General features: G+C 57.4%; 3 protein-coding genes across 3 annotated transcripts; all 3 read right to left on the bottom strand.

Moving 5' to 3' along the window:
• Nucleotides 1-1,400: 1,400 nt before the first annotated feature.
• LOC104915271 (E3 ubiquitin-protein ligase PHF7-like) lies at nucleotides 1,401-4,236 on the bottom strand. The gene is made up of 9 exons (XM_010726078.3): nucleotides 4,191-4,236; nucleotides 3,785-3,876; nucleotides 3,592-3,693; nucleotides 3,202-3,326; nucleotides 2,894-3,056; nucleotides 2,696-2,802; nucleotides 2,508-2,618; nucleotides 2,234-2,352; nucleotides 1,401-2,071 (listed from the first exon to the last, which is right to left on the bottom strand). The coding sequence occupies exons 1-9, from the start codon at nucleotides 4,234-4,236 to the stop codon at nucleotides 1,401-1,403; spliced, it is 1,536 nt and encodes a 511-aa protein (XP_010724380.2).
• Nucleotides 4,237-9,205: 4,969 nt separating this feature from the next.
• Nucleotides 9,206-12,041, bottom strand: LOC146542248 (E3 ubiquitin-protein ligase PHF7-like). Its single transcript, XM_085214076.1, has 9 exons — nucleotides 11,996-12,041; nucleotides 11,590-11,681; nucleotides 11,397-11,498; nucleotides 11,007-11,131; nucleotides 10,699-10,861; nucleotides 10,501-10,607; nucleotides 10,313-10,423; nucleotides 10,039-10,157; nucleotides 9,206-9,876 (listed from the first exon to the last, which is right to left on the bottom strand). The coding sequence occupies exons 1-9, from the start codon at nucleotides 12,039-12,041 to the stop codon at nucleotides 9,206-9,208; spliced, it is 1,536 nt and encodes a 511-aa protein (XP_085070202.1).
• Nucleotides 12,042-17,009: 4,968 nt separating this feature from the next.
• LOC104915618 (E3 ubiquitin-protein ligase PHF7-like) lies at nucleotides 17,010-19,846 on the bottom strand. The gene is made up of 9 exons (XM_085214075.1): nucleotides 19,801-19,846; nucleotides 19,394-19,485; nucleotides 19,201-19,302; nucleotides 18,811-18,935; nucleotides 18,503-18,665; nucleotides 18,305-18,411; nucleotides 18,117-18,227; nucleotides 17,843-17,961; nucleotides 17,010-17,680 (listed from the first exon to the last, which is right to left on the bottom strand). The coding sequence occupies exons 1-9, from the start codon at nucleotides 19,844-19,846 to the stop codon at nucleotides 17,010-17,012; spliced, it is 1,536 nt and encodes a 511-aa protein (XP_085070201.1).
• Between the last annotated feature and the right edge of the window lie 3,410 nt (nucleotides 19,847-23,256).

Raw genomic sequence — 23,256 nt, 5'->3', positions numbered from 1 at the left:
ACCTCAGCTCGGTCCATCTAATACCTGGACCAGGAAGTTGTCCTCCACAGGCTCCAGGAATCTCCTGGATTGTCTGCCACCCGCCGTGCCGCTATCCCAGCGGATATACATCCGGGTGTTGAAATCCCCCATCAGGACAAGAGCCTGCAAGCGTGACACTTGCTGCAGCTGAAGCAAGAAGGCCTCGTCAACAGGCTCCCCCTGATCAGGTGGCCCGTTGCAGACCCCAGTAAAAGCAATTTTAGATGCCCTCTACTGAGTCTGGCCCCATCCTCTTGACAGCCATCATTTAAGTATTGATAAGCATTGATGAGATCCCCTCTCAGACTACTCCAAGCTACACAGAAGCAGGTGCGTCAGCCTTTCCTGCTGAGGAAGATGCTCCTCCGGGCCCCTCATGGTCTTTGTAGTCCGTTGCTGACCTCTCCAGCAATGCTCCCTGTCTTTCTTGAGCTGCAGAGCCCAGAACTGGACACAGGACTCCAGGTGTGGCCTCACTGGGGCAGAATAGAGGGAGAGGCGAGCTTCTTTTGCCCGGCTGGCCACGCTCTTCTGAATGCACCCCAGGCTGCCATTGGTCTTCTTGGCCACAAGATGGCAGGCACTCTGATGGCTCCCGACCACCTCACCGGCCACCGGGGAAGCCAGGTTCTTCTCCACAGAGCTCCTCTCCAGCAGGTCAGCTCCTAACTTTACAGAAGCGTGCCCTTGTTCCTCCCCAGGTGTAGGGCCCTGCACTCAGCCTTCTTGAACCTCGCCAAGTTCCTCTGCGCCCAATTCTCCAGGCTGCCCAAGAGGCTGCAGAGCAGCCTTTGCACAGCCACTGGGAAGGTGCTGAGGAGGAGAAAACCCTGTGATCCCAGCACCTTAGTCTGCCCACATCAGGACAAGCGGAGAGAAAGAAGCTGACAAAGAAATGTGTGTGGGATGGTAGGGTTTATTGTGTTGGACACTTGGGACTAGAGCCAGCACATGGTACTGGCCCACGGCTGTTTCCATGCCGTCTATTTTCAGGCTAATTGTGCAGAGGAGCGGATGTTGGCTCCAATCTTAGACCCAGGAGTGACTTCATGCCTGGGATAACCCCCCTGTTGGAACTGCTTCCACGTCATCTGTTTCTGGGATGATTGCTGGGGGGGAGGGGGATCGGCAGATGTTGGATCGATGTTGGACCCAGGAGTGACAACATGCCTGGATAGACCGCACTGTTGGAACAGCTTCCATGATATAATTTTTGGGGCTGGCTGTTTGGGGAGGAGGGGAGGGGCGGGGATGTTGACATTGGTGTTGGATCCAGGAGTGACTTCTTGCCCGGGATAGCCCCCACTGTTGGAACACGCCATGTTTTTTGGGGCTTATGGGGGGGGATGTTGTCTTCGATGTTAGACCCGGGAGTCACTTCATAGCCACTGCTGTTGGGGCTTTCTCCTGCAGCCTCCTCTGAGCCGGCTGCGGACATTTGGGGCTCGTTGTGCCACTGAGGAACGGCCTTGCGAGCGGGCCTGCCCTGGCTGCCTGGGCCACTCCGCAGTGTGTGAACGCAGGGGAGCCCTCAAGGACCTCTGCGTTGCCGCTCTGGTGGTGCTGCGGGTTCTCCTCTGAGCAGCTGGAGATGGTGTTTGCCGGCTGCCTCGAGGTCTTCTGGTCCGGCTCTGGGATCCTGGGGCCCGACCTTGCAGCGGGGAGCGGCTTCGTGTGCTGCTTGTTCTCCGCTGCCTGGGACGCCTCCTGCGTGCAGCTGCTGTGGCTGCTCTGGAGGATCCCGATCTGCCCCGTCTGCTGGAGATGCGGGAGCAGTTTTCAATGGCTGGGGTGGGTGTATGGCTGCTCCCATGCTGTGCTTGGTGCTGCTCCACTGTACCCTGCTGGTCAGGAATATGGGAGCAGATTGTCCCCAGCTCACTGGTCTGGCAGCGGAGCTCCGGCAGCTGGGACCTGTATGAGGGCCCGGACGCTGCCTGGCTGTTGGGGCTGGAGCAGCTGTCCTCAGGCTCCTGGGGGCTGTGGGATGGCTCCAGGCTCTCCTGTCTGGCAGTGCTGAGTGCCGCGAGCTCCGAGATGGCGCTGGAGGCTGTAAGGGGAGGCGGAAGGTCAGCAGGAGGAACCTGTAGCCCCGGGTAGGGACAGGCTGCCATCCCTCGTGGAGCAGAGAGTCTGGCAAAGCTGCCCCGAGCACTTGCTGCCAGGCCTTGCCTGGCCCCAGCCCCGTGCCACGCGACTCATTGCCTCTTACCGGTACCCAGGCCAGCACATCTGTCACAGTCCCACATGTTCATTCTGATGCTTGAGTGGGAGCACTGTCGGTGGGTGCTCTCCGCTCCACAGGAGCTGCACAGGATCAGCTGCCAGGGCCTGGGGAAGCAAGGGGGTTGTGGCTGTGAGGACCAAGTGAGCCAAGCCCGGGAGTCCCCAACACATCTCTGCTGCTCAGTCCTTGCTGCCCCAGCCTGTGCTGAGGCTCCGTGAGATCCCCCATGGAGCCGCAGAGAGCTGCTGCGGTAACTCACCCCTCTTCTTCTGCCAGCTCCCTGCCTCCGTGGTAAAAGCACACGACGGCATCGCAGCGCCGGTGCCTCTGTAGAAGTCCGTATGCACGGTTGTCCTCCCGTGCTGGTGTTCTACAAGAGAAGGGAGGGAAAGTGATGAGGCCCCAGCGTCCCCAGCATCAGATCCTGACAGAAGGACACCAACCAACCTGTCTGGGATTTGGATCCCAATGATGGACATCTCAATGTGGAACAGGGCGTTGTCTTGACAGACAGGGCAGCGGAAGCACGCCATGCCATCATTCAGTGCCTGTTGCTGCAGGAGAAGAACAAGCAGGGTGAGCGTGAGCAGTGCTTGGTGCTGCTTAGCACCAAGCGTGCCTGCAGGGTGAGGGGAGGACTCCTACCTGGATGCAGCCCCGGTGGAACCAGGCATGTTTGCAAACCGGGCACGCCAGGGTGTGGTAGGATGCGATGTTCCCCACGGCCCCCTGGCAGATGGCGCAGGTCGTGCCTTTTGCTGGAGCTGTCACTGCTGTCTGTCGAAGGCGGTGCTCAAAGCAGAAGGACCTGGGGGAAGATGGAAGGGATGGGGTGATGGGTGGAGGGCAGAGGACCACGCAGGAGCCCCAGGCCCTGTCTCTGGCTCTGGCAGGCTGCTGGGAGCTGTCGCTGCGGGATCCTCCCTGGCTTGGCTGCTGCTGACAGCCCTTACCTGTGCTCTCCAAAGAACTGGGTGATGCATTGCCCGTCCTTGGCACACGGCAGATGGAAGCTACGTGCACATCCGCTCTCAGCACAGGTGATGGCAGCGCCCCTCTCTCCACAGACACAGCATTGCTGGAAAGAGCAGGACAGCCCCATCAGCAGCAGGCTCAGGGCCTCCACAGCCAGCCCCACACCTCTGGGCAGGGCACAGGATGTGGGAATTGCTTGGTCTCTCTACACTCTACAAAGCCGCCTGGCGGACAGGGCGCATCTCCAATCGCAGGACTTTGTCCTGGAGGCGGTTGGAAAGGCTGCAATTGCTTTCTGTGTGTCCAGGCTAAGCTAGTGTGAGCCTCTCGGGACACAAGTCTGCCTGCTCCGTTCAGGTCCTCCTCACCTTCTGGTTTGCCCGCTTGACCGTATGTGCGAGGACTGAAAGGTCAAGGCCCACAGTTCCCTCCTCTGTCGGTCTTTCGTCAAAGGAGATGTTGGCAAAAATCTGTAGGAGAGAAAAGAGCAGGATCTCATGAGGACGGGAACGAGGAGAGCATCCCACCAGGAAACAGTGAGGATCGCTCAAGGAAACTCACCAAGCAGAACTCATGGACCCAAAACCAAATCTGGTCAAATATGCGCCCGAAGGTGTCCGGGTTGACATCTGCCCGGCCACACAGCACGCACACTGCAGAGGAGAGAGCAAAACGTGAGCAGCGGTGAGCAGCTGGCGGGGGGCCAGGTGTCCCTCCCTGAGGGCTGTCCCCAGGGTCCTGCTCTGTGCCTGCCGTGCTGGCTGGAGGCGGTGGAGGGGAAGGGGCCATGGCAGACCCAAGGCAGCCACAGCCCAAGCTGGGCCCCCTTGCCAAGGAGCAGAGGGGCCCTGCCCCATGCCTGTCTGGGAGCTCCTGCCTGCCCCTTCCTCCCCTCTCAGCTCTCAGCTGCAGGCAGAGCCCCAGAGCTGGGAGCTGGGCTCAGGGCTCAGGGATGCTGTGCTCTCACCTGGCTCTTGCGAGTCGGAGAGCTTCCTCTTCCTAGCATACATCATTTGCGTCGACGGTGAGCACTGCGAGAGTCCCTCCTCTCTCCACGCCTCACCAGGCCGCACTGACGCTCCTCCTGAGCCCGGCAGCCCTTGCTCTGCTCCAAGCTTCACGTGTCACAATGGCCGCTCCATGACACCCACTGTGACATCACCGTCACCGCCTCATGGGCGTGGGCCCTTGGCTTCCAAGCAGGAGGGTGGCAGCTCCACCAAACGTTTCCCTGGGCAACCTTTCATAGAATCATAGAATCATAGAATCATAGAATCACAGAATCACAGAATCACAGAATCATAGACTCGCAAGGTTGGAAAGGACATACAGGACCGTCTAGCCCAACCGTCCTCCCATCACCATGACTACCACGAGCCACTAAACCATATCTCGAAGCTCCTCATCCAGACGCCTCCTGAGCACTGCCAGGGACGGTGACTCCACCACCTCCCTGGGCAGGCCATTCCAGTGCCCGACCACTCTCTGGGGGAAAAAGTTTTTCCTCATGTCTAATCTAAACCTCCTGCGGTACAACTTGTGGCCGTTTCCTTGGGTCCTGTTTGTTGCCTGGGAGAAGAGGCCGAACCCCTCCTCATCACAGCCTCCCTCCAGGAAGTTGTAGAGTGCAATGAGGTCTCCCCTGAGCCTCCTCTTCTGCAGACTAAACAATCCCAGCTCCCTCAGCCGCTCCTCGTAAGACTTGTGCTCCAGACCCCTCACCATTTTCGTTGCCCTTTTCTGGACACGTTCCAGGGCCTCAACGTCTTTCTTGTAGTGAGGGGCCCAAAACTGAACACAATACTCAAGGGGCGGCCTCACCAGTGCTGAGTACAGGGGGATGATTACCTCCCTGCTCCTGCTGGCCACGCTATTTCCAATGCAGGCCAGGATGCCGTTGGCCCTCTTGGACACCTGGGCACGCTGTCGGCTCACGTTCAGCCAAGCATCAACCACCACCCCCAGGGTCCCTTTCCTCTTCACAGTCATCCTGCCACTCATCTCCAAGCCTATAGCGCTGCATGGGGTTACTGTGGCCAAAGTGCAGGACCCGGCACTTGGCCTTGTTGAACCTCATCCCATTCACCTCAGCCAAATAAGCGATCCAGCTTATCTAGATCCCCCTGAAGGGCCTCCCTACCCTCAGGCAGGTCGACGCTACCTCCCAGCTTGGTGTCATCTGCAAACCTACTGAGGGTGCACTCAATCCCCTCATCCAGGTCATCAGGAAAGATATTAAACAAGATGGGCCCCAGTACCGACCCCTGGCAGACACCACTTGTAACGGATCACCAGCCGGACGTAACTCCATGGCCCTCTAAGCAGTTCCTTACCCAAAGAAGGCTGTGCCTGTCCAGGCCACGGGCAGCCAGTTTCCCCAGGAGAATACTGTGAGAGACCGTGTCAAAGGCTTTGCCGATGCAGTCTAAGCAGACTACATCAACAGCCTTTCCCTCGTCTAGCAGTCTGGTCGCCCAGTCGTAGAAGGAGATGAGGTTGGTCAAGCACGACCTGCCTTTGAAACAATTTCCTCCCAACACACCATGTCCATCGCCCCCCTTTTTGTCAGTAAAACTGTGGCCAGTATTATTTCAGATTATGCTAACTCACAGTACGTACCACTCAAGAAAGAACCAAGCTTCCACGAAGAAACAAACAAACAAACAAACAAACAATAAAAGCAATCACGATAAAGGCTGATGTTTCTATTTCTCTTCAAGCACTTCATCCAGCACAGCTAATTCCCTCGATTGCTCAACACCTTTCTCCAAGGTTGTCCACTTGCCTGGGTAACATACCAGGTCTTCCTTGGAAGGCTACCTCTCCTTCACGACTGACAAGGATCACCTCCAGAAGGTGAAAATGGTCCTTCTGTGCAGAGCTCTTCTCCAGCAGGTCAGCCCCTCGCCTGGACTGATGTGTGCAGCTATTCCGCCCCAGGTGTACCACCCTGCACTCGCACTTGTAAAACCCCACCAGGTGCCTCTTTGGTCAGCTCCCATCGGGGCTAACTGGCTCTAAATCGCAGCACTGCCTTCTGGCGTGTCCGTCACATCTAGACACAGGCCAGGGGTACACTTTGTCCCTTCATCCAGGTCCTTGGTGAAGATGTTCATGTCCTCCCAGATTGGCAGCGTAGGTTCTGAATAACCCATCCCATCCAAGCTGTGGAAGTTTGCGTATTGGGAAAATACAGCAGAGCGTTGTTTCATTTTTCACTGAACCATAGCAACGGTTTGAGTTGGAAGGGACCTTTCAGACCATCCAGTTCCAAGCCCCCTGCTGCAGACAAGGACACCTCCCACCGGACCAGGTTGCTCAAGGCCCCATCCAGCCTGGCCTTGAATGCTTCCAGGGACGGGGCATCCACAGCCTCCTTGGGCAGCCCGTTCCAGTGCCTCACCACCCTCCGAGTGAAAAACTTCCTCCAAATATCTAATCTAAACCTCCCCTGTCTTAGTTTAAAGCCATTCCCCCTTGGCCTATCACTATCAACCCACGTTAAAAAGCCGTTCCCCCTCCTTCCCTTTGAGTACTGGAAGGCCACAGTGAGGTCTCCCCAGAGCCTTCTCTTCTCCATGCTAAAGAAGCCCAGTTCCCTCAGTATTTCTTCAAAGGAGAGGTGCTCCCGTCCTCTGAACATCGCTCCCTCTCCCGGCAAGCAACCCCTTGTTCAATGATGCCCAGGCTACAGCTGGTCTTTTGGCCTGCAGGCACACACTGCTGCCTCACGGCCAGCTTCTCGTCCACCAGGCCTCCTCCGCAGGCCTGCTCTCAAGGAGTTCTTCCCTCAGTCAGTGTAAGTACCTGGGATTGCCCCAGCCCAAGTACAGCGCCTTGCACATGGCCTTGTTGAGCCTCGTTATGTTCACATGGGCCCACTGTTACAGCCTGTCCAGGTCCCTCTGGATGCCTTCCCTTCCCTCCAGTGTATCCACTGCACCGCTCAGCTTGGTGTCGTCTGCAGAGTCGCTGAGGGTGCGCTCAGTGCCATCATCTGTGTCCTTGATAAAGGTGTTGAAGAGCACCGATCCCAAGGCTGATCCCTAGGGACACCTCTCGTGACCCGCCTCCACCCAGATATAGAACCGTTGATCACAACCCTTTGGCTGCGATCGGCCAGCCACTTCTTAATCCATCGAGCAGTCCATCCTTCAAATCCATACCATTCCTATTTAGAGAGAAGGATGTGGTGAGGGACCACAAGGTGTCAAAGGCTTTGCAGAAGGCCGGGGAGATGACATCCCTCGCCCTTTCCCCGTCCACCGATGCCACCCCTCCATCACAGAGGGCCACCAGATTGATTGGTCTGGCAAGATCTGCCCTTGGAGAAGCCCCGCCGGCTGTCTCGGATCACCTCTTGGTCTCGTATGTGCCTTAACATGGTAAGCAGGAGGATCTGCTCCATGATCATCCCAGGCACAGAGGTGAGGCTCACCAGCCTCTAGCTCCCCGGGTCATCCTTTCTTCCCTTCTTAAAATTGGAGTCATGTTTCCTTTTTTCCAGTCACCGGGGATTTCACCCAACTGCCATGGTTTTTCACCTCTGAAATCTGATGGAGAGCGGCTCTTGTAAGGCTTCACCTCAGCTCGGTCCATCTAATACCTGGACCAGGAAGTTGTCCTCCACAGGCTCCAGGAATCTCCTGGATTGTCTGCCACCCGCCGTGCCGCTATCCCAGCGGATATACATCCGGGTGTTGAAATCCCCCATCAGGACAAGAGCCTGCAAGCGTGACACTTGCTGCAGCTGAAGCAAGAAGGCCTCGTCAACAGGCTCCCCCTGATCAGGTGGCCCGTTGCAGACCCCAGTAAAAGCAATTTTAGATGCCCTCTACTGAGTCTGGCCCCATCCTCTTGACAGCCATCATTTAAGTATTGATAAGCATTGATGAGATCCCCTCTCAGACTACTCCAAGCTACACAGAAGCAGGTGCGTCAGCCTTTCCTGCTGAGGAAGATGCTCCTCCGGGCCCCTCATGGTCTTTGTAGTCCGTTGCTGACCTCTCCAGCAATGCTCCCTGTCTTTCTTGAGCTGCAGAGCCCAGAACTGGACACAGGACTCCAGGTGTGGCCTCACTGGGGCAGAATAGAGGGAGAGGCGAGCTTCTTTTGCCCGGCTGGCCACGCTCTTCTGAATGCACCCCAGGCTGCCATTGGTCTTCTTGGCCACAAGATGGCAGGCACTCTGATGGCTCCCGACCACCTCACCGGCCACCGGGGAAGCCAGGTTCTTCTCCACAGAGCTCCTCTCCAGCAGGTCAGCTCCTAACTTTACAGAAGCGTGCCCTTGTTCCTCCCCAGGTGTAGGGCCCTGCACTCAGCCTTCTTGAACCTCGCCAAGTTCCTCTGCGCCCAATTCTCCAGGCTGCCCAAGAGGCTGCAGAGCAGCCTTTGCACAGCCACTGGGAAGGTGCTGAGGAGGAGAAAACCCTGTGATCCCAGCACCTTAGTCTGCCCACATCAGGACAAGCGGAGAGAAAGAAGCTGACAAAGAAATGTGTGTGGGATGGTAGGGTTTATTGTGTTGGACACTTGGGACTAGAGCCAGCACATGGTACTGGCCCACGGCTGTTTCCATGCCGTCTATTTTCAGGCTAATTGTGCAGAGGAGCGGATGTTGGCTCCAATCTTAGACCCAGGAGTGACTTCATGCCTGGGATAACCCCCCTGTTGGAACTGCTTCCACGTCATCTGTTTCTGGGATGATTGCTGGGGGTGAGGGGGATCGGCAGATGTTGGATCGATGTTGGACCCAGGTGTGACAACATGCCTGGATAGACCGCACTGTTGGAACAGCTTCCATGATATAATTTTTGGGGCTGGCTGTTTGGGGAGGAGGGGAGGGGCGGGGATGTTGACATTGGTGTTGGATCCAGGAGTGACTTCTTGCCCGGGATAGCCCCCACTGTTGGAACACGCCATGTTTTTTGGGGCTTATGGGGGGGGATGTTGTCTTCGATGTTAGACCCGGGAGTCACTTCATAGCCACTGCTGTTGGGGCTTTCTCCTGCAGCCTCCTCTGAGCCGGCTGCGGACATTTGGGGCTCGTTGTGCCACTGAGGAACGGCCTTGCGAGCGGGCCTGCCCTGGCTGCCTGGGCCACTCCTCAGTGTGTGAACGCAGGGGAGCCCTCAAGGACCTCTGCGTTGCCGCTCTGGTGGTGCTGCGGGTTCTCCTCTGAGCAGCTGGAGATGGTGTTTGCCGGCTGCCTCGAGGTCTTCTGGTCCGGCTCTGGGATCCTGGGGCCCGACCTTGCAGCGGGGAGCGGCTTCGTGTGCTGCTTGTTCTCCGCTGCCTGGGACGCCTCCTGCGTGCAGCTGCTGTGGCTGCTCTGGAGGATCCCGATCTGCCCCGTCTGCTGGAGATGCGGGAGCAGTTTTCAATGGCTGGGGTGGGTGTATGGCTGCTCCCATGCTGTGCTTGGTGCTGCTCCACTGTACCCTGCTGGTCAGGAATATGGGAGCAGATTGTCCCCAGCTCACTGGTCTGGCAGCGGAGCTCCGGCAGCTGGGACCTGTATGAGGGCCCGGACGCTGCCTGGCTGTTGGGGCTGGAGCAGCTGTCCTCAGGCTCCTGGGGGCTGTGGGATGGCTCCAGGCTCTCCTGTCTGGCAGTGCTGAGTGCCGCGAGCTCCGAGATGGCGCTGGAGGCTGTAAGGGGAGGCGGAAGGTCAGCAGGAGGAACCTGTAGCCCCGGGTAGGGACAGGCTGCCATCCCTCGTGGAGCAGAGAGTCTGGCAAAGCTGCCCCGAGCACTTGCTGCCAGGCCTTGCCTGGCCCCAGCCCCATGCCTCGCGACTCATTGCCTCTTACCGGTACCCAGGCCAGCACATCTGTCACAGTCCCACATGTTCATTCTGATGCTTGAGTGGGAGCACTGTCGGTGGGTGCTCTCCGCTCCACAGGAGCTGCACAGGATCAGCTGCCAGGGCCTGGGGAAGCAAGGGGGTTGTGGCTGTGAGGACCAAGTGAGCCAAGCCCGGGAGTCCCCAACACATCTCTGCTGCTCAGTCCTTGCTGCCCCAGCCTGTGCTGAGGCTCCGTGAGATCCCCCATGGAGCCGCAGAGAGCTGCTGCGGTAACTCACCCCTCTTCTTCTGCCAGCTCCCTGCCTCCGTGGTAAAAGCACACGACGGCATCGCAGCGCCGGTGCCTCTGTAGAAGTCCGTATGCACGGTTGTCCTCCCGTGCTGGTGTTCTACAAGAGAAGGGAGGGAAAGTGATGAGGCCCCAGCGTCCCCAGCATCAGATCCTGACAGAAGGACACCAACCAACCTGTCTGGGATTTGGATCCCAATGATGGACATCTCAATGTGGAACAGGGCGTTGTCTTGACAGACAGGGCAGCGGAAGCACGCCATGCCATCATTCAGTGCCTGTTGCTGCAGGAGAAGAACAAGCAGGGTGAGCGTGAGCAGTGCTTGGTGCTGCTTAGCACCAAGCGTGCCTGCAGGGTGAGGGGAGGACTCCTACCTGGATGCAGCCCCGGTGGAACCAGGCATGTTTGCAAACCGGGCACGCCAGGGTGTGGTAGGATGCGATGTTCCCCACGGCCCCCTGGCAGATGGCGCAGGTCGTGCCTTTTGCTGGAGCTGTCACTGCTGTCTGTCGAAGGCGGTGCTCAAAGCAGAAGGACCTGGGGGAAGATGGAAGGGATGGGGTGATGGGTGGAGGGCAGAGGACCACGCAGGAGCCCCAGGCCCTGTCTCTGGCTCTGGCAGGCTGCTGGGAGCTGTCGCTGCGGGATCCTCCCTGGCTTGGCTGCTGCTGACAGCCCTTACCTGTGCTCTCCAAAGAACTGGGTGATGCATTGCCCGTCCTTGGCACACGGCAGATGGAAGCTACGTGCACATCCGCTCTCAGCACAGGTGATGGCAGCGCCCCTCTCTCCACAGACACAGCATTGCTGGAAAGAGCAGGACAGCCCCATCAGCAGCAGGCTCAGGGCCTCCACAGCCAGCCCCACACCTCTGGGCAGGGCACAGGATGTGGGAATTGCTTGGTCTCTCTACACTCTACAAAGCCGCCTGGCGGACAGGGCGCATCTCCAATCGCAGGACTTTGTCCTGGAGGCGGTTGGAAAGGCTGCAATTGCTTTCTGTGTGTCCAGGCTAAGCTAGTGTGAGCCTCTCGGGACACAAGTCTGCCTGCTCCGTTCAGGTCCTCCTCACCTTCTGGTTTGCCCGCTTGACCGTATGTGCGAGGACTGAAAGGTCAAGGCCCACAGTTCCCTCCTCTGTCGGTCTTTCGTCAAAGGAGATGTTGGCAAAAATCTGTAGGAGAGAAAAGAGCAGGATCTCATGAGGACGGGAACGAGGAGAGCATCCCACCAGGAAACAGTGAGGATCGCTCAAGGAAACTCACCAAGCAGAACTCATGGACCCAAAACCAAATCTGGTCAAATATGCGCCCGAAGGTGTCCGGGTTGACATCTGCCCGGCCACACAGCACGCACACTGCAGAGGAGAGAGCAAAACGTGAGCAGCGGTGAGCAGCTGGCGGGGGGCCAGGTGTCCCTCCCTGAGGGCTGTCCCCAGGGTCCTGCTCTGTGCCTGCCGTGCTGGCTGGAGGCGGTGGAGGGGAAGGGGCCATGGCAGACCCAAGGCAGCCACAGCCCAAGCTGGGCCCCCTTGCCAAGGAGCAGAGGGGCCCTGCCCCATGCCTGTCTGGGAGCTCCTGCCTGCCCCTTCCTCCCCTCTCAGCTCTCAGCTGCAGGCAGAGCCCCAGAGCTGGGAGCTGGGCTCAGGGCTCAGGGATGCTGTGCTCTCACCTGGCTCTTGCGAGTCGGAGAGCTTCCTCTTCCTAGCATACATCATTTGCGTTGACGGTGAGCACTGCGAGAGTCCCTCCTCTCTCCACGCCTCACCAGGCCGCACTGACGCTCCTCCTGAGCCCGGCAGCCCTTGCTCTGCTCCAAGCTTCACGTGTCACAATGGCCGCTCCATGACACCCACTGTGACATCACCGTCACCGCCTCATGGGCGTGGGCCCTTGGCTTCCAAGCAGGAGGGTGGCAGCTCCACCAAACGTTTCCCTGGGCAACCTTTCATAGAATCATAGAATCATAGAATCATAGAATCACAGAATCACAGAATCACAGAATCATAGACTCGCAAGGTTGGAAAGGACATACAGGACCGTCTAGCCCAACCGTCCTCCCATCACCATGACTACCACGAGCCACTAAACCATATCTCGAAGCTCCTCATCCAGACGCCTCCTGAGCACTGCCAGAGACGGTGACTCCACCACCTCCCTGGGCAGGCCATTCCAGTGCCCGACCACTCTCTGGGGGAAAAAGTTTTTCCTCATGTCTAATCTAAACCTCCTGCGGTACAACTTGTGGCCGTTTCCTTGGGTCCTGTTTGTTGCCTGGGAGAAGAGGCCGAACCCCTCCTCATCACAGCCTCCCTCCAGGAAGTTGTAGAGTGCAATGAGGTCTCCCCTGAGCCTCCTCTTCTGCAGACTAAACAATCCCAGCTCCCTCAGCCGCTCCTCGTAAGACTTGTGCTCCAGACCCCTCACCATTTTCGTTGCCCTTTTCTGGACACGTTCCAGGGCCTCAACGTCTTTCTTGTAGTGAGGGGCCCAAAACTGAACACAATACTCAAGGGGCGGCCTCACCAGTGCTGAGTACAGGGGGATGATTACCTCCCTGCTCCTGCTGGCCACGCTATTTCCAATGCAGGCCAGGATGCCGTTGGCCCTCTTGGACACCTGGGCACGCTGTCGGCTCACGTTCAGCCAAGCATCAACCACCACCCCCAGGGTCCCTTTCCTCTTCACAGTCATCCTGCCACTCATCTCCAAGCCTATAGCGCTGCATGGGGTTACTGTGGCCAAAGTGCAGGACCCGGCACTTGGCCTTGTTGAACCTCATCCCATTCACCTCAGCCAAATAAGCGATCCAGCTTATCTAGATCCCCCTGAAGGGCCTCCCTACCCTCAGGCAGGTCGACGCTACCTCCCAGCTTGGTGTCATCTGCAAACCTACTGAGGGTGCACTCAATCCCCTCATCCAGGTCATCAGGAAAGATATTAAACAAGATGGGCCCCAGTACCGACCCCTGGCAGACACCACTTGTAACGGATCACCAGCCGGACGTAACTCCATGGCCCTCTAAGCAGTTCCTTACCCAAAGAAGGCTGTGCCTGTCCAGGCCACGGGCAGCCAGTTTCCCCAGGAGAATACTGTGAGAGACCGTGTCAAAGGCTTTGCCGATGCAGTCTAAGCAGACTACATCAACAGCCTTTCCCTCGTCTAGCAGTCTGGTCGCCCAGTCGTAGAAGGAGATGAGGTTGGTCAAGCACGACCTGCCTTTGAAACAATTTCCTCCCAACACACCATGTCCATCGCCCCCCTTTTTGTCAGTAAAACTGTGGCCAGTATTATTTCAGATTATGCTAACTCACAGTACGTACCCCTCAAGAAAGAACCAAGCTTCCACGAAGAAACAAACAAACAAACAAACAAACAATAAAAGCAATCACGATAAAGGCTGATGTTTCTATTTCTCTTCAAGCACTTCATCCAGCACAGCTAATTCCCTCGATTGCTCAACACCTTTCTCCAAGGTTGTCCACTTGCCTGGGTAACATACCAGGTCTTCCTTGGAAGGCTACCTCTCCTTCACGACTGACAAGGATCACCTCCAGAAGGTGAAAATGGTCCTTCTGTGCAGAGCTCTTCTCCAGCAGGTCAGCCCCTCGCCTGGACTGATGTGTGCAGCTATTCCGCCCCAGGTGTACCACCCTGCACTCGCACTTGTAAAACCCCACCAGGTGCCTCTTTGGCCAGCTCCCATCGGGGCTAACTGGCTCTAAATCGCAGCACTGCCTTCTGGCGTGTCCGTCACATCTAGACACAGGCCAGGGGTACACTTTGTCCCTTCATCCAGGTCCTTGGTGAAGATGTTCATGTCCTCCCAGATTGGCAGCGTAGGTTCTGAATAACCCATCCCATCCAAGCTGTGGAAGTTTGCGTATTGGGAAAATACAGCAGAGCGTTGTTTCATTTTTCACTGAACCATAGCAACGGTTTGAGTTGGAAGGGACCTTTCAGACCATCCAGTTCCAAGCCCCCTGCTGCAGACAAGGACACCTCCCACCGGACCAGGTTGCTCAAGGCCCCATCCAGCCTGGCCTTGAATGCTTCCAGGGACGGGGCATCCACAGCCTCCTTGGGCAGCCCGTTCCAGTGCCTCACCACCCTCCGAGTGAAAAACTTCCTCCAAATATCTAATCTAAACCTCCCCTGTCTTAGTTTAAAGCCATTCCCCCTTGGCCTATCACTATCAACCCACGTTAAAAAGCCGTTCCCCCTCCTTCCCTTTGAGTACTGGAAGGCCACAGTGAGGTCTCCCCAGAGCCTTCTCTTCTCCATGCTAAAGAAGCCCAGTTCCCTCAGTATTTCTTCAAAGGAGAGGTGCTCCCGTCCTCTGAACATCGCTCCCTCTCCCGGCAAGCAACCCCTTGTTCAATGATGCCCAGGCTACAGCTGGTCTTTTGGCCTGCAGGCACACACTGCTGCCTCACGGCCAGCTTCTCGTCCACCAGGCCTCCTCCGCAGGCCTGCTCTCAAGGAGTTCTTCTCTCAGTCAGTGTAAGTACCTGGGATTGCCCCAGCCCAAGTACAGCGCCTTGCACATGGCCTTGTTGAGCCTCGTTATGTTCACATGGGCCCACTGTTACAGCCTGTCCAGGTCCCTCTGGATGCCTTCCCTTCCCTCCAGTGTATCCACTGCACCGCTCAGCTTGGTGTCGTCTGCAGAGTCGCTGAGGGTGCGCTCAGTGCCATCATCTGTGTCCTTGATAAAGGTGTTGAAGAGCACCGATCCCAAGGCTGATCCCTAGGGACACCTCTCGTGACCCGCCTCCACCCAGATATAGAACCGTTGATCACAACCCTTTGGCTGCGATCAGCCAGCCACTTCTTAATCCATCGAGCAGTCCATCCTTCAAATCCATACCATTCCTATTTAGAGAGAAGGATGTGGTGAGGGACCACAAGGTGTCAAAGGCTTTGCAGAAGGCCGGGGAGATGACATCCCTCGCCCTTTCCCCGTCCACCGATGCCACCCCTCCATCACAGAGGGCCACCAGATTGATTGGTCTGGCAAGATCTGCCCTTGGAGAAGCCCCGCCGGCTGTCTCGGATCACCTCTTGGTCTCGTATGTGCCTTAACATGGTAAGCAGGAGGATCTGCTCCATGATCATCCCAGGCACAGAGGTGAGGCTCACCAGCCTCTAGCTCCCCGGGTCATCCTTTCTTCCCTTCTTAAAATTGGAGTCATGTTTCCTTTTTTCCAGTCACCGGGGATTTCACCCAACTGCCATGGTTTTTCACCTCTGAAATCTGATGGAGAGCGGCTCTTGTAAGGCTTCACCTCAGCTCGGTCCATCTAATACCTGGACCAGGAAGTTGTCCTCCACAGGCTCCAGGAATCTCCTGGATTGTCTGCCACCCGCCGTGCCGCTATCCCAGCGGATATACATCCGGGTGTTGAAATCCCCCATCAGGACAAGAGCCTGCAAGCGTGACACTTGCTGCAGCTGAAGCAAGAAGGCCTCGTCAACAGGCTCCCCCTGATCAGGTGGCCCGTTGCAGACCCCAGTAAAAGCAATTTTAGATGCCCTCTACTGAGTCTGGCCCCATCCTCTTGACAGCCATCATTTAAGTATTGATAAGCATTGATGAGATCCCCTCTCAGACTACTCCAAGCTACACAGAAGCAGGTGCGTCAGCCTTTCCTGCTGAGGAAGATGCTCCTCCGGGCCCCTCATGGTCTTTGTAGTCCGTTGCTGACCTCTCCAGCAATGCTCCCTGTCTTTCTTGAGCTGCAGAGCCCAGAACTGGACACAGGACTCCAGGTGTGGCCTCACTGGGGCAGAATAGAGGGAGAGGCGAGCTTCTTTTGCCCGGCTGGCCACGCTCTTCTGAATGCACCCCAGGCTGCCATTGGTCTTCTTGGCCACAAGATGGCAGGCACTCTGATGGCTCCCGACCACCTCACCGGCCACCGGGGAAGCCAGGTTCTTCTCCACAGAGCTCCTCTCCAGCAGGTCAGCTCCTAACTTTACAGAAGCGTGCCCTTGTTCCTCCCCAGGTGTAGGGCCCTGCACTCAGCCTTCTTGAACCTCGCCAAGTTCCTCTGCGCCCAATTCTCCAGGCTGCCCAAGAGGCTGCAGAGCAGCCTTTGCACAGCCACTGGGAAGGTGCTGAGGAGGAGAAAACCCTGTGATCCCAGCACCTTAGTCTGCCCACATCAGGACAAGCGGAGAGAAAGAAGCTGACAAAGAAATGTGTGTGGGATGGTAGGGTTTATTGTGTTGGACACTTGGGACTAGAGCCAGCACATGGTACTGGCCCACGGCTGTTTCCATGCCGTCTATTTTCAGGCTAATTGTGCAGAGGAGCGGATGTTGGCTCCAATCTTAGACCCAGGAGTGACTTCATGCCTGGGATAACCCCCCTGTTGGAACTGCTTCCACGTCATCTGTTTCTGGGATGATTGCTGGGGGGGAGGGGGATCGGCAGATGTTGGATCGATGTTGGACCCAGGAGTGACAACATGCCTGGATAGACCGCACTGTTGGAACAGCTTCCATGATATAATTTTTGGGGCTGGCTGTTTGGGGAGGAGGGGAGGGGCGGGGATGTTGACATTGGTGTTGGATCCAGGAGTGACTTCTTGCCCGGGATAGCCCCCACTGTTGGAACACGCCATGTTTTTTGGGGCTTATGGGGGGGATGTTGTCTTCGATGTTAGACCCGGGAGTCACTTCATAGCCACTGCTGTTGGGGCTTTCTCCTGCAGCCTCCTCTGAGCCGGCTGCGGACATTTGGGGCTCGTTGTGCCACTGAGGAACGGCCTTGCGAGCGGGCCTGCCCTGGCTGCCTGGGCCACTCCGCAGTGTGTGAACGCAGGGGAGCCCTCAAGGACCTCTGCGTTGCCACTCTGGTGGTGCTGCGGGTTCTCCTCTGAGCAGCTGGAGATGGTGTTTGCCGGCTGCCTCGAGGTCTTCTGGTCCGGCTCTGGGATCCTGGGGCCCGACCTTGCAGCGGGGAGCGGCTTCGTGTGCTGCTTGTTCTCCGCTGCCTGGGACGCCTCCTGCGTGCAGCTGCTGTGGCTGCTCTGGAGGATCCCGATCTGCCCCGTCTGCTGGAGATGCGGGAGCAGTTTTCAATGGCTGGGGTGGGTGTATGGCTGCTCCCATGCTGTGCTTGGTGCTGCTCCACTGTACCCTGCTGGTCAGGAATATGGGAGCAGATTGTCCCCAGCTCACTGGTCTGGCAGCGGAGCTCCGGCAGCTGGGACCTGTATGAGGGCCCGGACGCTGCCTGGCTGTTGGGGCTGGAGCAGCTGTCCTCAGGCTCCTGGGGGCTGTGGGATGGCTCCAGGCTCTCCTGTCTGGCAGTGCTGAGTGCCGCGAGCTCCGAGATGGCGCTGGAGGCTGTAAGGGGAGGCGGAAGGTCAGCAGGAGGAACCTGTAGCCCCGGGTAGGGACAGGCTGCCATCCCTCGTGGAGCAGAGAGTCTGGCAAAGCTGCCCCGAGCACTTGCTGCCAGGCCTTGCCTGGCCCCAGCCCCATGCCTCGCGACTCATTGCCTCTTACCGGTACCCAGGCCAGCACATCTGTCACAGTCCCACATGTTCATTCTGATGCTTGAGTGGGAGCACTGTCGGTGGGTGCTCTCCGCTCCACAGGAGCTGCACAGGATCAGCTGCCAGGGCCTGGGGAAGCAAGGGGGTTGTGGCTGTGAGGACCAAGTGAGCCAAGCCAGGGAGTCCCCAACACATCTCTGCTGCTCAGTCCTTGCTGCCCCAGCCTGTGCTGAGGCTCCGTGAGATCCCCCATGGAGCCGCAGAGAGCTGCTGCGGTAACTCACCCCTCTTCTTCTGCCAGCTCCCTGCCTCCGTGGTAAAAGCACACGACGGCATCGCAGCGCCGGTGCCTCTGTAGAAGTACGTATGCACGGTTGTCCTCCCGTGCTGGTGTTCTACAAGAGAAGGGAGGGAAAGTGATGAGGCCCCAGTGTCCCCAGCATCAGATCCTGACAGAAGGACACCAACCAACCTGTCTGGGATTTGGATCCCAATGATGGACATCTCAATGTGGAACAGGGTGTTGTCTTGACAGACAGGGCAGCGGAAGCACGCCATGCCATCATTCAGTGCCTGTTGCTGCAGGAGAAGAACAAGCAGGGTGAGCGTGAGCAGTGCTTGGTGCTGCTTAGCACCAAGCGTGCCTGCAGGGTGAGGGGAGGACTCCTACCTGGATGCAGCCCCGGTGGAACCAGGCATGTTTGCAAACCGGGCACGCCAGGGTGTGGTAGGATGCGATGTTCCCCACGGCCCCCTGGCAGATGGCGCAGGTCGTGCCTTTTGCTGGAGCTGTCACTGCTGTCTGTCGAAGGCGGTGCTCAAAGCAGAAGGACCTGGGGGAAGATGGAAGGGATGGGGTGATGGGTGGAGGGCAGAGGACCACGCAGGAGCCCCAGGCCCTGTCTCTGGCTCTGGCAGGCTGCTGGGAGCTGTCGCTGCGGGATCCTCCCTGGCTTGGCTGCTGCTGACAGCCCTTACCTGTGCTCTCCAAAGAACTGGGTGATGCATTGCCCGTCCTTGGCACACGGCAGATGGAAGCTACGTGCACATCCGCTCTCAGCACAGGTGATGGCAGCGCCCCTCTCTCCACAGACACAGCATTGCTGGAAAGAGCAGGACAGCCCCATCAGCAGCAGGCTCAGGGCCTCCACAGCCAGCCCCACACCTCTGGGCAGGGCACAGGATGTGGGAATTGCTTGGTCTCTCTACACTCTACAAAGCCGCCTAGCGGACAGGGCGCATCTCCAATCGCAGGACTTTGTCCTGGAGGCGGTTGGAAAGGCTGCAATTGCTTTCTGTGTGTCCAGGCTAAGCTAGTGTGAGCCTCTCGGGACACAAGTCTGCCTGCTCCGTTCAGGTCCTCCTCACCTTCTGGTTTGCCCGCTTGACCGTATGTGCGAGGACTGAAAGGTCAAGGCCCACAGTTCCCTCCTCTGTCGGTCTTTCGTCAAAGGAGATGTTGGCAAAAATCTGTAGGAGAGAAAAGAGCAGGATCTCATGAGGACGGGAACGAGGAGAGCATCCCACCAGGAAACAGTGAGGATCGCTCAAGGAAACTCACCAAGCAGAACTCATGGACCCAAAACCAAATCTGGTCAAATATGCGCCCGAAGGTGTCCGGGTTGACATCTGCCCGGCCACACAGCACGCACACTGCAGAGGAGAGAGCAAAACGTGAGCAGCGGTGAGCAGCTGGCGGGGGGCCAGGTGTCCCTCCCTGAGGGCTGTCCCCAGGGTCCTGCTCTGTGCCTGCCATGCTGGCTGGAGGCGGTGGAGGGGAAGGGGCCATGGCAGACCAAAGGCAGCCACAGCCCAAGCTGGGCCCCCTTGCCAAGGAAGCAGAGGGGCCCTGCCCCATGCCTGTCTGGGAGCTCCTGCCTGCCCCTTCCTCCCCTCTCAGCTCTCAGCTGCAGGCAGAGCCCCAGAGCTGGGAGCTGGGCTCAGGGCTCAGGGATGCTGTGCTCTCACCTGGCTCTTGCGAGTCGGAGAGCTTCCTCTTCCTAGCATACATCATTTGCGTCGACGGTGAGCACTGCGAGAGTCCCTCCTCTCTCCACGCCTCACCAGGCCGCACTGACACTCCTCCTGAGCCCGGCAGCCCTTGCTCTGCTCCAAGCTTCACGTGTCACAATGGCCGCTCCATGACACCCACTGTGACATCACCGTCACCGCCTCATGGGCATGGGCCCTTGGCTTCCAAGCAGGAGGGTGGCAGCTCCACCAAACGTTTCCCTGGGCAACCTTTCATAGAATCATAGAATCATAGAATCATAGAATCACAGAATCACAGAATCACAGAATCATAGACTCGCAAGGTTGGAAAGGACATACAGGACCGTCTAGCCCAACCGTCCTCCCATCACCATGACTACCACGAGCCACTAAACCATATCTCGAAGCTCCTCATCCAGACGCCTCCTGAGCACTGCCAGGGACGGTGACTCCACCACCTCCCTGGGCAGGCCATTCCAGTGCCCGACCACTCTCTGGGGGAAAAAGTTTTTCCTCATGTCTAATCTAAACCTCCTGCGGTACAACTTGTGGCCGTTTCCTTGGGTCCTGTTTGTTGCCTGGGAGAAGAGGCCGAACCCCTCCTCATCACAGCCTCCCTCCAGGAAGTTGTAGAGTGCAATGAGGTCTCCCCTGAGCCTCCTCTTCTGCAGACTAAACAATCCCAGCTCCCTCAGCCGCTCCTCGTAAGACTTGTGCTCCAGACCCCTCACCATTTTCGTTGCCCTTTTCTGGACACGTTCCAGGGCCTCAACGTCTTTCTTGTAGTGAGGGGCCCAAAACTGAACACAATACTCAAGGGGCGGCCTCACCAGTGCTGAGTACAGGGGGATGATTACCTCCCTGCTCCTGCTGGCCACGCTATTTCCAATGCAGGCCAGGATGCCGTTGGCCCTCTTGGACACCTGGGCACGCTGTCGGCTCACGTTCAGCCAAGCATCAACCACCACCCCCAGGGTCCCTTTCCTCTTCACAGTCATCCTGCCACTCATCTCCAAGCCTATAGCGCTGCATGGGGTTACTGTGGCCAAAGTGCAGGACCCGGCACTTGGCCTTGTTGAACCTCATCCCATTCACCTCAGCCAAATAAGCGATCCAGCTTATCTAGATCCCCCTGAAGGGCCTCCCTACCCTCAGGCAGGTCGACGCTACCTCCCAGCTTGGTGTCATCTGCAAACCTACTGAGGGTGCACTCAATCCCCTCATCCAGGTCATCAGGAAAGATATTAAACAAGATGGGCCCCAGTACCGACCCCTGGCAGACACCACTTGTAACGGATCACCAGCCGGACGTAACTCCATGGCCCTCTAAGCAGTTCCTTACCCAAAGAAGGCTGTGCCTGTCCAGGCCACGGGCAGCCAGTTTCCCCAGGAGAATACTGTGAGAGACCGTGTCAAAGGCTTTGCCGATGCAGTCTAAGCAGACTACATCAACAGCCTTTCCCTCGTCTAGCAGTCTGGTCGCCCAGTCGTAGAAGGAGATGAGGTTGGTCAAGCACGACCTGCCTTTGAAACAATTTCCTCCCAACACACCATGTCCATCGCCCCCCTTTTTGTCAGTAAAACTGTGGCCAGTATTATTTCAGATTATGCTAACTCACAGTACGTACCCCTCAAGAAAGAACCAAGCTTCCACGAAGAAACAAACAAACAAACAAACAAACAATAAAAGCAATCACGATAAAGGCTGATGTTTCTATTTCTCTTCAAGCACTTCATCCAGCACAGCTAATTCCCTCGATTGCTCAACACCTTTCTCCAAGGTTGTCCACTTGCCTGGGTAACATACCAGGTCTTCCTTGGAAGGCTACCTCTCCTTCACGACTGACAAGGATCACCTCCAGAAGGTGAAAATGGTCCTTCTGTGCAGAGCTCTTCTCCAGCAGGTCAGCCCCTCGCCTGGACTGATGTGTGCAGCTATTCCGCCCCAGGTGTACCACCCTGCACTCGCACTTGTAAAACCCCACCAGGTGCCTCTTTGGCCAGCTCCCATCGGGGCTAACTGGCTCTAAATCGCAGCACTGCCTTCTGGCGTGTCCGTCACATCTAGACACAGGCCAGGGGTACACTTTGTCCCTTCATCCAGGTCCTTGGTGAAGATGTTCATGTCCTCCCAGATTGGCAGCGTAGGTTCTGAATAACCCATCCCATCCAAGCTGTGGAAGTTTGCGTATTGGGAAAATACAGCAGAGCGTTGTTTCATTTTTCACTGAACCATAGCAACGGTTTGAGTTGGAAGGGACCTTTCAGACCATCCAGTTCCAAGCCCCCTGCTGCAGACAAGGACACCTCCCACCGGACCAGGTTGCTCAAGGCCCCATCCAGCCTGGCCTTGAATGCTTCCAGGGACGGGGCATCCACAGCCTCCTTGGGCAGCCCGTTCCAGTGCCTCACCACCCTCCGAGTGAAAAACTTCCTCCAAATATCTAATCTAAACCTCCCCTGTCTTAGTTTAAAGCCATTCCCCCTTGGCCTATCACTATCAACCCACGTTAAAAAGCCGTTCCCCCTCCTTCCCTTTGAGTACTGGAAGGCCACAGTGAGGTCTCCCCAGAGCCTTCTCTTCTCCATGCTAAAGAAGCCCAGTTCCCTCAGTATTTCTTCAAAGGAGAGGTGCTCCCGTCCTCTGAACATCGCTCCCTCTCCCGGCAAGCAACCCCTTGTTCAATGATGCCCAGGCTACAGCTGGTCTTTTGGCCTGCAGGCACACACTGCTGCCTCACGGCCAGCTTCTCGTCCACCAGGCCTCCTCCGCAGGCCTGCTCTCAAGGAGTTCTTCCCTCAGTCAGTGTAAGTACCTGGGATTGCCCCAGCCCAAGTACAGCGCCTTGCACATGGCCTTGTTGAGCCTCGTTATGTTCACATGGGCCCACTGTTACAGCCTGTCCAGGTCCCTCTGGATGCCTTCCCTTCCCTCCAGTGTATCCACTGCACCGCTCAGCTTGGTGTCGTCTGCAGAGTCGCTGAGGGTGCGCTCAGTGCCATCATCTGTGTCCTTGATAAAGGTGTTGAAGAGCACCGATCCCAAGGCTGATCCCTAGGGACACCTCTCGTGACCTGCCTCCACCCAGATATAGAACCGTTGATCACAACCCTTTGGCTGCGATCGGCCAGCCACTTCTTAATCCATCGAGCAGTCCATCCTTCAAATCCATACCATTCCTATTTAGAGAGAAGGATGTGGTGAGGGACCACAAGGTGTCAAAGGCTTTGCAGAAGGCCGGGGAGATGACATCCCTCGCCCTTTCCCCGTCCACCGATGCCACCCCTCCATCACAGAGGGCCACCAGATTGATTGGTCTGGCAAGATCTGCCCTTGGAGAAGCCCCGCCGGCTGTCTCGGATCACCTCTTGGTCTCGTATGTGCCTTAACATGGTAAGCAGGAGGATCTGCTCCATGATCATCCCAGGCAC

Source organism: Meleagris gallopavo, chromosome Z (assembly GCF_905368555.1).
Source record: "Meleagris gallopavo chromosome Z, MGAL_WU_HG_1.1, whole genome shotgun sequence".
Taxonomy (NCBI): Eukaryota; Metazoa; Chordata; class Aves; order Galliformes; family Phasianidae; genus Meleagris; species Meleagris gallopavo.
Note: the sequence above shows the minus strand (reverse complement) of the source record. Positions and strands in the feature narration are given on the sequence as shown.